Below are 13,339 nucleotides of genomic sequence, written 5' to 3'. Positions count from 1 at the left end.
GACGAGGGCGAGGAGAGAGAGGCGGAGTCCAAGCAGCAGGAGGCGGGTCAAGCAGAGAGACAAAGGCGAGGCGAGAGAGAGAGAGAGAGAGAGAGAGAGAGAGAGAGAGAGAGAGAGAGAGAGAGAGAGAGAGAGAGAGAGAGAGAGAGAGAGAGAGAGAGAGAGAGAGAGAGAGAGAGAGAGAGAGAGAGAGAGAGAGAGAGAGAGAGAGAGAGAGAGAGAGAGAGAGAGAGAGAGAGAGAGAGAGAGAGAGAGAGAGAGAGAGAGAGAGAGAGAGAGAGAGAGAGAGAGAGAGAGAGAGAGAGAGAGAGAGAGAGAGAGAGAGAGAGAGAGAGAGAGAGAGAGAGAGAGAGAGAGAGAGAGAGAGAGAGAGAGAGAGAGAGAGAGAGAGAGAGAGAGAGAGAGAGAGAGAGAGAGAGAGAGAGAGAGAGAGAGAGAGAGAGAGAGAGAGAGAGAGAGAGAGAGAGAGAGAGAGAGAGAGAGAGAGAGAGAGAGAGAGAGAGAGAGAGAGAGAGAGAGAGAGAGAGAGAGAGAGAGAGAGAGAGAGAGAGAGAGAGAGAGAGAGAGAGAGAGAGAGAGAGAGAGAGAGAGAGAGAGAGAGAGGTGGAGGGACCGCTCCGACATTTATAGGCCCTGCAGCGCGGGGCGGGGGGCCACCCCGAAGCGAAATGTTATCAACTGAATCTGGCGCTCCGATTGGCCCCGACCCCTCACCCGGCCCGCTACCTTTGGCCGGAAACCGCACCACTTTGTTTCCGGCAAGGTCATCTCAGAAAGCGAAACTATTACACTCCAACCCCACGATATGACACGAATCGCCCACTCCGAAATTGGCGCACGAATAGTCCCGCAAAACTCCCCGGGTCGTACCCTGGTGACTGGCCGAGGGTCCCGCATGCCTGCTTGGGCATCCGACTAGCGCCGATCAACGCACCCGCTCCGTGCGCGCCAACGTGGCGAGCACTGTACAACATTCCCCTACTCGATTGCAGCTTCGCTGGCCATAGAGAAGAGAAAACGTTCACCATCCATGGGGAATCCGCTGCTGCCCCCGAGGGCCGAAGGTACCTTGTTATGGATAATTCCATGCATGTTTCGTGCAGTACGCGTGGATCCGCCATGGCCCACGTGGTCAGTGCTCGTGTTCGCCTGGTTCTGCTAGTGTGTGCGCGGGGTGAACACCAACATGCGTCAGATATTGAGGAAATATGATACAAAGTCGCGAGCGGCGGACGTGTCTGCCTTCGAGCACATTCCATGCAGTGCACGTGGTTCGGCCATTACGCACGTGGCCAGCGCTCACGTCCACACTACTCTGCTCGCGTGTGCACGGGGCGAACACTAATATGTATCAGATATTTGGTTGAAAAGGAACGCGCCGTTTTTACTTCGCTCACTCGTATCCCATCCAACGTGGCGTGGAGTCGCCTTTATCGGCCTCCATACGCGCTTTGTGCAGCGTGGGCATCGTGCTGGCTGTGTTTCCTGTGTTGTGAAAAACACTATTCGTGCAGCCTCTTAAGAGATTCATTTGTATGCCTTTGTAATGCAACCGGCAATCTTCCCCAGATCATCGGAAGCTCGAGTCGATATTCCCGAACTGCCAAGCGCACTGTATGACTCGCCGCACACATTGGGTTTAGGGCTCGCTTGGGAACGAGGGCTCTGCGCTGTTAATGCCCGCGCGTCATCGTTTCCTCGCAGCGGCGCCGCAAGTGCTGGCCTCCGTGAGGGCCAATCTCACAGCGAAGGCACACGTGGCTCAGATTTACCTCAGGAATAACCAGACGAAATGAAAAGTATGGACGAAATAAAGAAAAAAATGATGTAAGCAAACCCAGTTGAGATCATCGCAACGCACGCCCGTTGTCCCGCTAGACAAAAAGAAAGGGATTATCGACACGTATATGAATGGCATAACTGTCTTGGGACCACTACCTGTTGTATGCATGCGGTTCCAAGAACCGCAACAATATATTGTGGTGGGTCGGGGGTTGGTGGCGAGGAACGGCCGCGAGGTGGAGCAGTGGAGCAGTCTCCAACCGAACACCCGGAATTTAGGTCGTGACTCTCGGATAACTCCGAAGGTCATGGGTCTCTTAAGGACCATGCTCGCCAATTCTCCGACGAGGTGGGGTCGGGTTAATAGCCAAATTTCAATATACCTAAGTACCCACGTCGTCAAATTACCAGGTAAGTCACACCCTCGGCAGACTCTGTCGAACCGGGTCGCTCTAGCTACCTCGGTCCGGTGTAACCGAGCGGAATTACCAAAGTCCGTCGGTCCAAACGACAACTTACGGTACACGGCCTCCGTAATTCCCAATACGCACCGTGCTGGGCCAATGGTAGAAATGACAGGCAGCGAACTGGAACATTTAACAATTGGGGGTTTATTTATAATGGGGGCAATAATCGGGAAGAGAGACAGAGTAGAGTTACAACCGAATAAATTGCAATGTATAATGAAAAGAAAACAGTTAAGCAATTCTACCTAACAGACTGGCGCTGCGCGCGACACACACACGCACGCACGCACACACACACACACACACGCCCAAAAGAAATGGACATCGTCGGGTCTTTATTGGACCCTCCGGCTTGAGCGGGAAGGCGAGCTGGAGGAACAGAGCCTGGCCGGTTACCTTCCCGCCTCGTGCGGTCACACTGACTCCAACTTACAACGGGGGGACTCGTACCCAAGACCCGAAATCCACGAGCCCACGATCATGGCTGCTCGACCACCACCACCACCAAGATGAGCCACCGCAAAAGACCGCAGACCACGTTCACAGACCAAAAGCAATGGCCACGATCACTGCTCTAACGCTCTTGCTAGAGAAAAATGGCCACGATGACTCAAACTCTCCTTTCTTTGGACAGGGCGAACACTTCATCTGGCTGGGGCGGAGTCGGCCCTGAGTTGATGAGCCTCTTGATTGGACGCGGAGTCTCGGAGGCCCGCCCCCCGAAGAGGCTCTGTTGTAGTTCCCGGCACTCTGGCCTCCCATTGGCCAGAGCACCTCGGCCCTGCTCGCCCTTCGCCCATTGGCTGGAGGAAACGCTCCATGCCCTTCCTCGGAGCGGAGCCTCGATCTGAGGCGATGGAGGCTCTGCCCACGCCTTCAGCCAAAAATACGTGGGCAATGGAATCGATGGTGCAGAGAGGTGGAGGATTGATGTAAAAAAAAAAAAACTAACTATAAAGAAACGTCGCAGCGCACACATGTAATTCCCATTAGATATAGGGGACGGAATCCAAACTATAAACACATACTTATCGAAATAACTGAACTGCGGGGGCTGTTGTCTGTTTGTGTGCAAATGCCTTCCAATTCCGTAACAATATACCACCACAAGCCCATATTTATTTATAAATAAAATGGCCGCCAGTCTGCCATCTTTGATCAGATAGCAAAATAAAGTTCAGCTCAAGTGTATGCCATCATGTACTGTGCTTGTGCCACATTTGAACAAAACCGGACCGTGCATGCCCGAGAAATGGTTGGGGCCAAATTCAAGTAACAAAGTGGCCGCCAGTCAGCCATCTTGGATCTGATCTCGAAAAACAAATGACGTGCATATGTCAGCCATCATTCACCACCTGTGTGCTAAATTTGAACAACATCGGTAAATGTATGTCCGAGAAATGGTTGAGGATGTGTTCGAGTCCATTTTTGAAAATTTTGCAACCAAAATAGCTGCCGGTCTGCCATCTTTGATCGCATTGCGAAACAAAATGAGGTGCATATGTTTTCCCGTCATGTGTTGTCTTTGTGCCAAGTAAGAATAAAATCAGTCCATACATGTCTGAAATACGGTTGTGGACGCACGCACACACGCACGGGCACAAAAATAGAGACCAAATCCATAAGCCCCCATTTCAGACCAGGTCCAACAGGGGCTAATAATAATTCTTAGAAGAACTATAAAGGCACTCTGTAGAGCACATACAACATCTGCCAGGCTGAACAGTTTACGTTTTGTATCCCACTGAGAAGTCAGATCTGCATCTGGACCTTAACCAAAATCTAATTCGCTTGTTCTTGTCATCTTTTTTTTTTTTCTTGTCACCAAGTTTTGTCCGAATCCATACACAACTGTCAGATAAGGGTCATTCCATGTCAAATCATCAGAGTCTGCCGTCATCTCTCAGATTTTTGTAAAACTTTGGGAACCAATTGGGACCCATGAAAAACGGCAAGAACTCAAATATTTTTGCTAACAGCCTCTTAATTAGTGAGAAACAGACTAACGAACTTTGGACTAATTAGCACGACGTCGCGAATTCAAATGGCCATATCTCTAAAAGTATAACACCTAGAGAGTTGGTTTTGGTGTCATTTTAAAGGTATTTTCATGCCCAATGAATTTGTCTGGGCAACATTTTCCGACCTCCAACCACAAAAAAAGTTATCACAAAATATAAACTTCAATCGTGAATCCCCAAAAAATGTGTCCTTCAAATTTCCTCAAATTCATCCCAGAGGTACCTTATGATGTCAAGAAGCTTCCACATAAGTTTTGTGATGGGCACTCTAATAGTTTCTGAGATATGAGCAATAATGTACATGTACGTATGGCATATAGGTTCGAAAATCAGCATTTGTAATGTATTATACAATCATTCTAACCTAGCCATGACAGGGAACACAGGGAACGACCATCAATTGCTTTGAAGTATCATATACTTTCATTTTCAACTGGGCCTGAGGGGAAGAAACAAGTGCTGCTGTTGCTGCATTGAAGAGGAAATTGAAAGCCTAAGTCAGGTGAGTGAACACTGTGTACTTGAACTCACTTATTGATTGTATAATACATTACAAATGCTGATTTTCGAACCTATATACCATACGTACATGTACATTTTTGGTCATATCTCAGAAACTATTGGAGTGCCCATCACAAAATTTATGTGGAAGCTTCTTGACATAATAAGGTACCTCTGGAATGAATTTGAGGAAATTTGAAGGATACATTTTTTGGGGATTCACAATTGAAGTTTATATTTTGTGATAACTTTTTTGTGGTTGGAGGTTGGAAAATGTTGCCCAGACAAATTCATAGGGCATGAAAATACCTTTAAAATTACATCAAAACCAGCTCTCTAGGTGTTATACTTTTAGAGATATGGCCATTTGAATTCGCGACGTCGTGCTAATTAGTCCAAAGTTCGTTAGTCTGTTTCTCACTAATTAAGAGGCTGTTAGCAAAAATATTTGAGTTCTTGCCGTTTTCCATGGGTCCCAATTGGTTCCCAAAGTTTTACAAAAATCTGAGAGATGACGGCAGATTCTTTGATGATTTGACATGGAATGACCCATAACCTGCTCAGACAGAGACAGATAGACAGATGGACAGACAGACAGAGGTGAAAACATAACCTCCATCCATCTTTGGTGATAGAGGTAACAATAGGCTTCTCATCTATCAGCTTGGAAGCCTAATAATTAGTAAAAGAACAATAGGCTTCACACCTCTTTGCTTGGAAGCCTAATAATTCAAACAATACGTTTCCCACTGGTCGGCTTGGAAGCCTAATCATAATGATGATGATGATGATGATTACAAGGAACTTCAATGCAGGAGGAAGCCATGAGGCCCATCAAAGCTTGTGCTGGTGTTGTCAACTTATGGTAGTTTGTCCATGCTCCATCCTTTTGAATGTTGAGCATAAAGCAAGGAAGCAGCACATACTATTTTTAGTCTTTCGTATGACTCCGCCGGGATTCAAACCCCCAACCACCCAGACTCAGAACGGATGCTCTAACCATTACGGGAACAGCCATGGAATATCTCCAGCATGAAGAGAACAACAATGCAATGGAATAAGGCTTGTCATATTGCTGTGATGCACTTTCATCCCATCAATCCAATGCTATCTGAAACGATTCCCAACATAACCTTGCACATAAATCTTCAGAATCACAACTTCTGACAACTTAGAAAGTCAGACTTTCATCAGCACTAAAAAATTGTAACATTTCAACAATTCTCAATTGTTGGGTGATAACAGAACCAGCATAAGATAAGTGTTTGCTAATTGTGAAAACTTCAGATATTCAATACATACTGAACTGATACAATGAAGTAACTTTGTTAATATATGAAGTCATACTTTTTTTTTCGTTTGCTTATTGTTAACTGGCAGGGGCTACATGGCGCTGCCCAGCTAGGTGAGCTTTTCTCAGCAGTGGTTTTAGGACGTGTTAGACATTGAAAAGCAATGGTTATTGGCCTCATGGTGGTTACCTTTTGCCTGCGGAAGCACTACCGTTCCGCACATCCCAAAACACACTTTATAGCGGCCGTTGGTGGCCTCAAAACGGACGTCAAGGCCAACATGTGGGAGCTTAAAACATTGCCAAGATTCTGAAATACCCACAACCAAAATTTGGGGCCTCGAGGTGCTCCAGTTCCACCGTGAAAGAAAAACGTGCAAATGCACAAACACACAAATACTTGGAAATATGTACACAGATTCAATGGACCACCTAACAGTAACATATAAAGTGGTAGTCAGTCAGTCATTTTTCAGGTACCTTGTAGTTTTCTCCATGTGTTGCCACCATGTGTTGAACAAACATGATGATCTCACGGGAGAGGGTGAGTGAAGAAATAGCTCGATGTGAAGCTTCCTCAGTCAATGCTGTTATAAAATAGAAAATTATTTACCGTAATTAATTATTGATAACACTGCTCAGAAATGAAGCAAAAGTTACAAGCACTTCATAAATACACCTTCATGGCCACCCATGGGTTTTTGCAAGGCAAATTTGCAGGTACCTTTTTGTGTGTCAGCAATGAATTAACAAAAGGTCAATCAGAGATAATGAATGCAATAAAGTGTAAGCAGTTGGTAAAAATGAGGAAATTTCTGGATCTGCAAATCCAAAATTGAAGGAAGACATCAAACCAACGATAGTTGTCATACAAGATGGTACATGCCCAAGAACACAAGGTTTTCCCCAGATACCAGCATGTATCCCACATGGAGACAAACTTTATGTTTGATCAAGTGCATAATGAAAGAGCTTCATATATTTGATGAAGTGGAGTGTCATGTTCTGCAAGCAGCAAGATAAATCAAGCAGAGTGATCAGAATGAGCTGTTTATTAAAAACTTCAAAAGTAAAGTAATTTTTAATGCAAAAGGTCAAAATTTGGAAAATAAAACTAATTGTTTACATTCTAATGGGCTGCTTGGCAATGCTAGGAGACTGCGTTTATGATTCAAAGTCGTAAACAAACGTTAAGGGGATGGAAATGGAACTTGTAAACCAAAGTTGAAAACAAAGTGATTCTTGTATTCTTGGAGCTGTTCCCATGTTGCACGTTAACAACAGCACAAGTTTGAGTTTTCATCGTGTTAAATTCGCATCTTTACCTCCACCACCGAAGCTGGACAGAGGTTATTTTTTCACAGCCATGTGTCTGTGAACAGGATATGTTAAAAAGCTGTGGATGGATTCGGATGAAACTTGGTGGACATGTTCCATCCATCCATCCATCGGGACCATACTCTGTGCAGAGCGTTGGTGCTGCCCGAGCAGTCTCCTGGGCTATAAGACACAATCCTGGAGGGGTCGCCACTCCGACACAGGATACCAGCAAGCTGGCACTCATTTTGCCGACCTCGGAAGGATGATAGACAGACACAATCAACACCACCTAGTATTAATTCAACAGCTGAGTGGGATTTGAACTCAGGATCCTGGGATCCCAAGCCCACCACCCTAAACATTAAGCCAACACCAGGCATGAAGATCCGAATGCGGATCCAATATTTATTTAATTTTCAAAGTGATTCTTCACCATTGAGAGATGGCGGCCAAAAACCATATTATATAACATGACATCTCAAACAGTTATGGACAAGTTATGACAAAAACTGGGTGGATGTTTTGGTTAGGGGACAAGAACAAGCTGATTATATTTTGGTTCAGGTTCAGATGCAGATCCGGCCGATCAGTGGGATACAAAACAAACTGCTCAGCCTGGCGGAGGTATGCACTCCACCGAGTGTCGTTCTAGTTGAAAATATAATTTATTTGTGGGGGGGGAGGGGTTTTGACATTTCTGATTAAATTGTTAAATGACCCCAAACTTATTCAAATTTAATGGACCGAGATGAAAGAGTTTTGGCCTTGAGTGAGCTGAAACTTTCCTCAGGCAAATGAAACACCACAACTGTCACTGTCACTCTCTTCTTCCATCCCAATGGACCCACTTATAAACATGATCAACGAAGCTTTCCCACTTATTAACGTACTCATTATATTCAATTCAGCTGGCTGGATAGCCTAGAGGTACGCAGTCACCACTGAGCTAGCCTGTGTTTGAAGGTTGACCCAGCTATAAACCGTCATCATTGTGCTTTGTACGTAGAACAAGGCATCAATGTGTGTGCAGTCCCTCGGATGGCCGTTAAACTGGTGGTCGCATTAATTGGTGGACGTTAAAGCCCCCACGGTGTCCTTTACGAAAAGTAGGCGAGTTATTTCCAGCACCATGAACAAATTATAAATTAATGCCTGAACTGCAGCAAGCAAATGGTCTGGTCTTCCAGTAGGTTACTCAACACCAGGTTACACTTTTTGCCATCTTACACTGTAGTTGTGGTGTGCGGAGCAGCTTCTGCATCAAACTGACCAAGTAGCTTGGATAAGTCATGTGGCAATGGCCATCACCACTTCAATTATTTTTTTTTCCCCCAAATTCACCCCAAATCTCCAAAGTAACTCCTAAGATTCAAGCCTCCAGAATTCCATTCAAGCACTTCCATTCAGAGCAGTTGGACATCAGACGTTACGGTCCATATACCTTTCACAACGTGAGCTTTCTTTGGTGGTTGAACTGTGATTACATCGGTTTCCATCGGAAGCGTCTCATCACCCAGAGAAGTAGAGCCCTAAGAATGGCATAAACAAAGCATCATAAAAGTTAGTTTGATTTTCCCCAAGGGTACTTTCATACAGATCACAAATACAAGATGAGAAAGCAACCCAGAATGCAAAGTCCGCCAGTCTCTGCCTTGGAGTCAAACTAAACTTGACGAAAACAGATAAATGTTGTTGCGGACCCGGGGTCGGGGTGCGAAGACCACGAGGGGTGAACTACCTCAGGTTTCCAAGAGACTCTCCGGAATCGCAGGCAATCGCCCACGAATAACTTCATGATGTGGCAGGTCACTAATTGACCGTGAACGCCAATAACTTAACCACGTGACTTAGGGCCCTCAGTCTAATAAATACCATTTACCTAAAGGTTACATGATCTAATTACTGGGGGACACGCCCTCGATACGCACTTGCTCAAACCGGATCACCTTACCAGATCAGATGCAGCCGAGCAGGACTCGGAAACAGATCGCTGGGGGATTAAGTCCCGGCTAAATGAGGGTGTGGGCCGTGCTGGACCAATGTAAGAAAACATGAAAATGACCTGGGAACATTTCTACACAAGCATGTGAGGAAAAGTATGTGGCACATTGAATGGGGTTATATTTAATGTATAGCAGGGATAGCAAGGAATTCATGGGGTGTGGCAAAAGACAAGCAACCGTACAAAAGCAGACATAGAGCAGACTTATCCTGTTATATCTTCAACAATCTTAACTTATGCCAAGACAGGTGAGCGCACGCGCACGCGCACGCACACGCGCACGCACACACGCACACACGCACACATGCACACACGCACACACGCACACACGCACACACACACGATTAGATAGCCAGAGAGAAAGAAAGCAGGTGAGGATAAACGACCTCTCAATATCTGGTGCGGTCGGCAGACCAACGCAACCCAGAACGCATAGGAAGAGGTAGGTGGGAGGAATACTGGTTGTCTCTAAGGTGTGGGGGTGAGAAGTGTGGCGTAGTGCAATGTGGAGGGTGCGGTGTTGTGCCAGAGGAAAATGGGTTTGCGAGTCAGGAATGATGTTTTTTTTGTGTGTGCAAAGAAGATGGGATTGATGGGTGGGTAGAGAGAGAGGAGAATAGATGCGTAAGGAGAAATATCCCTAACCTAGCTGTGTCAAGGTCTGTATGTGTAGCGTGTACCTATGTGGGACGCTCTGCCTGAGTGTTCCCACCTCGTGATATGGCGAGTTATCTCCTGCTCAATTACTTTTCCGGGGCTCGTGGCAACGTGCATTCCGCACTGGTCCGTCTGGCTGAATGTGGTGGCGGAACGTCGACAGCACGGCAAGGAGTCTGGGCAGTCGCCCCGAATCAGGCTCTCCAAGAAGCGCATTCTGGCAATTGCACAGCAATAGCGAGACAGAGCGTGAAGCAGAGGCGAGAAGCAAGCGAAGAGCCAGCGAATAGGAGGCAGCGAAGAGGAGACTCTAACGGCTCCACGCAATCCCTTTTATAAGCCCCAGGCGAAGGGTGGGGTGATGACCGGAAAGTGACTTGCTGTGGCCCGAATCCTGCTCCTCTGTTGGGCCACAGCGGCCCTCGCCACGCCCTGCAAGTTTCTGGGACCGGAAACCCTATCAGTTGCCTACCTGCTTCGGCACGGGTCGGAGCGCCTGACTGAACACAGGGCATGCTCCCCGAGCCGGCACCCCAGCCCTGAACGTGCTCCGAATACAATCTGAATGTCGAATAACAACGGACTTTCCCCGCCACCCACGGGCCCCCTTATGAGCCAAAATGCACACCCGGGCCCCCTTATGAGCCAAAATGCACACCCGGGCACCCTTATGAGCCAAAATGCACACCCGGGCCCCATACCAAACTCCCAGATTGCCTTTCTCGCGATCCCTCGTCATTGCCCCAGGACTTGCCGTAGTCTGGCGACTGGATGAGGGTTGTATCAATTCCGGATGCTCACCCCGGACGTCCTCGGTGAGATGAGGTCAAACTTTTGTCTGTTGCATGGTCAAGCATCGCGCAGTGCCGAGGACAATACAAGTCGTGCGATATTCCTAAAAATAAAGTGGCAAATTGTGGCGATGCAGAGATACGAGGGGGTGTGGGAATATTTTGCCCGTGTGCGGGAGGCGTTTGTTGTCAAAGTGGTGAGGTTTGGTGAGCGAGGTGCGAAGCAAGGTGAGATGCCAGTTGTGAATTGGCGCCCAGATTTGAACGAAATAATGGCGCACGATGCACGTGTGGTATAGTGTGTGGTGGAGTGGTGCGATGGATCCGAGTCACGGGATGAATCGTGGTGTGCCTATTATCAGTTGCCTATTGAATGAAGTGTGTGCTTGCTTGTTTGTTTTGTTTTATGGCTAAAAGGACAGGGTTCGAGGAGGAATCAGAATATGCATTAGAGATAGTTAATAGATCTAACTAACTACGAGACCCACACAACGTACTTCGTCCCGTTAACCCACAAGACATGAGGGGAGGTCTAACTACACGAAGCCCAACAAAATAACTGCATGGGGATAACTGTATGTTGGGTGCCATTGCCTTCGACTTAGAGGCATGGGGTTTTGCAGAACCGTGTGTGTGTGTGTGTGTGTGTGTGTGTGTGTGTGTGTGTGTGTGTGTGTGTGTGTGTGTGTGTGTGTGTGTGTGTGTGTGTGTGTGTGTGTGTGTGTGTGTACGATCACTCGCCTCAGTTGCTTGATCCTCGACCTACCTGATCATGGCTTAGAGGCAAAGCGATATTCGGATCTGTCACGAGTCCCATCTCCGCCATGTTCTTAGCCGCATTTTTTCTGCCATCCCAAGCTTCTCGGATCGTAGCACTAGGGAAGAGTATGGGGTAGAAATCATGGTGTAAAAAACAAACACACACACGAACACACAAACACACACAAACACGAACACACACACGAACGCACACGCACAAACGCACACACACACACGAACACACAAACGCACGAACACACGCACAAATGCACGAACACACGCACAAACGCACGAACACACGCACAAACGCACGAACCCACGCACAAACACACGAACGCACGCTCAAGCACACACACGCACAAACACACACATGCACGCACACACACGCACGCACGAACACACACACACACACGAACACACACATACACGATCACACGAACACACACACACACGAACACACACACACACGAACACACACGCACGCACACACACACACACACGAACACACACATGAACACACACGAACACACACACACGAACACACACACACGAACACACACACACGAACACACACACACACGAACACACACACACGAACACACACACACACGAACACACACACGAACACACACACACGAACACACACACACGAACACACACACACGAACACACACACACGAACACACACAAACACACACACACACACACACGAACACACACACACACAAACACACACACACACAAACACACACACGAACACACACACACACACACACACACACACACGCACACACGCACACACACACACACACACACACACACACGTTTTGCTCCAAATCGAATAATAAGTCCCGAGCTTCATTCTCACCAGGAAATATGCGGCTTCATTTTCCGCTTCGTTTTCCGATACAACTTCTTCCTGTCTTTACTGTAATCGAACCTCTTTCCACGCCGACTGCGCTTCGCTTTCACCATGACGGACTTCCAAACTGCTCACGTAGCCCCACGTGCTGAAAAGAGCCAACACGCCAACTAGGTCCCGACGTCACTTCCGGTATTTCCATAATCTCCTTTAGTTCAACTCAATTTTATATCCTGACACGAAATATTCAACAGGTTGGCCTTTTGCGTATTTTATAATTTTCGAACTCCACACACGTTCACCGATATCCAATTTCTTTGTTCGTTTGCAATGACGTTTCCGGTGTCGGCGAAGCAGCTTTTGCGTATCACAAAAACATATATAGACTCAGTACTAATAATAGAAAATTCAGATACATGCACATTCGACGTTTCATCAAAAAAATAATTGGCTTGATCGTTTCATCAAGACTCCACCAAGCATGTAGACGCTATTGCTGCTTACACTACCATGACTTATAAGCACCGCACGAAATTCTCCTTTTGAAAACCGACTTGGATCCACAACGTTTCCAGTCGGTAAACTGGGAATCCACAACATCCACAATTTAATCCACAGACGTGAAGAGGGAATCTTCCTTTCTTTAACGGTATTATATTCCCGAGACGTGAGGTTGACCCGAGGGAGGTATTTGGCTTGTCTTTTATGAACCGTCTGGCCCAGCTCGGAATTTCGACCAACACATCGATGCCTGCGTGTCGCCAAGCTGACAGTTTAAAAAGTTGGGTCGAGATTCGAACCCAGGCCTGACAGCTTAAAGTGAGAGTTCGTTAGGACGTTAATACAGTATATCCAGTGTTCACAATGTGATTTATAGAATTTCTTT

At 46.9% G+C, this 13,339-nt stretch overlaps 1 protein-coding gene across 1 annotated transcript in view; it reads right to left on the bottom strand.

Annotated features, from left to right (window-relative positions):
- Positions 1-12,653, bottom strand: part of NOP16 (NOP16 nucleolar protein) — a 25,121-nt gene extending 12,468 nt beyond the window's left edge. Inside the window, exons 1-4 of the mRNA XM_085871153.1 lie at positions 12,460-12,653; positions 11,599-11,707; positions 8,824-8,911; positions 6,543-6,649 (exon numbers count right to left, since the gene is read on the bottom strand). Of these exons, the coding sequence (XP_085727279.1) occupies positions 6,543-6,649; positions 8,824-8,911; positions 11,599-11,707; positions 12,460-12,566 (411 nt within the window). The 5' untranslated portion in view covers positions 12,567-12,653. The remainder of the gene's footprint in view (positions 1-6,542; positions 6,650-8,823; positions 8,912-11,598; positions 11,708-12,459) is intronic.
- Between the last annotated feature and the right edge of the window lie 686 nt (positions 12,654-13,339).

Source organism: Eptatretus burgeri, chromosome 2 (genome assembly GCF_056783735.1).
Source record: "Eptatretus burgeri isolate ZD-2024b chromosome 2, Ebu_testis_v1, whole genome shotgun sequence".
NCBI classification, from domain to species: Eukaryota; Metazoa; Chordata; class Myxini; order Myxiniformes; family Myxinidae; genus Eptatretus; species Eptatretus burgeri.
This window is presented reverse-complemented; position numbering and strand designations above follow the sequence as displayed.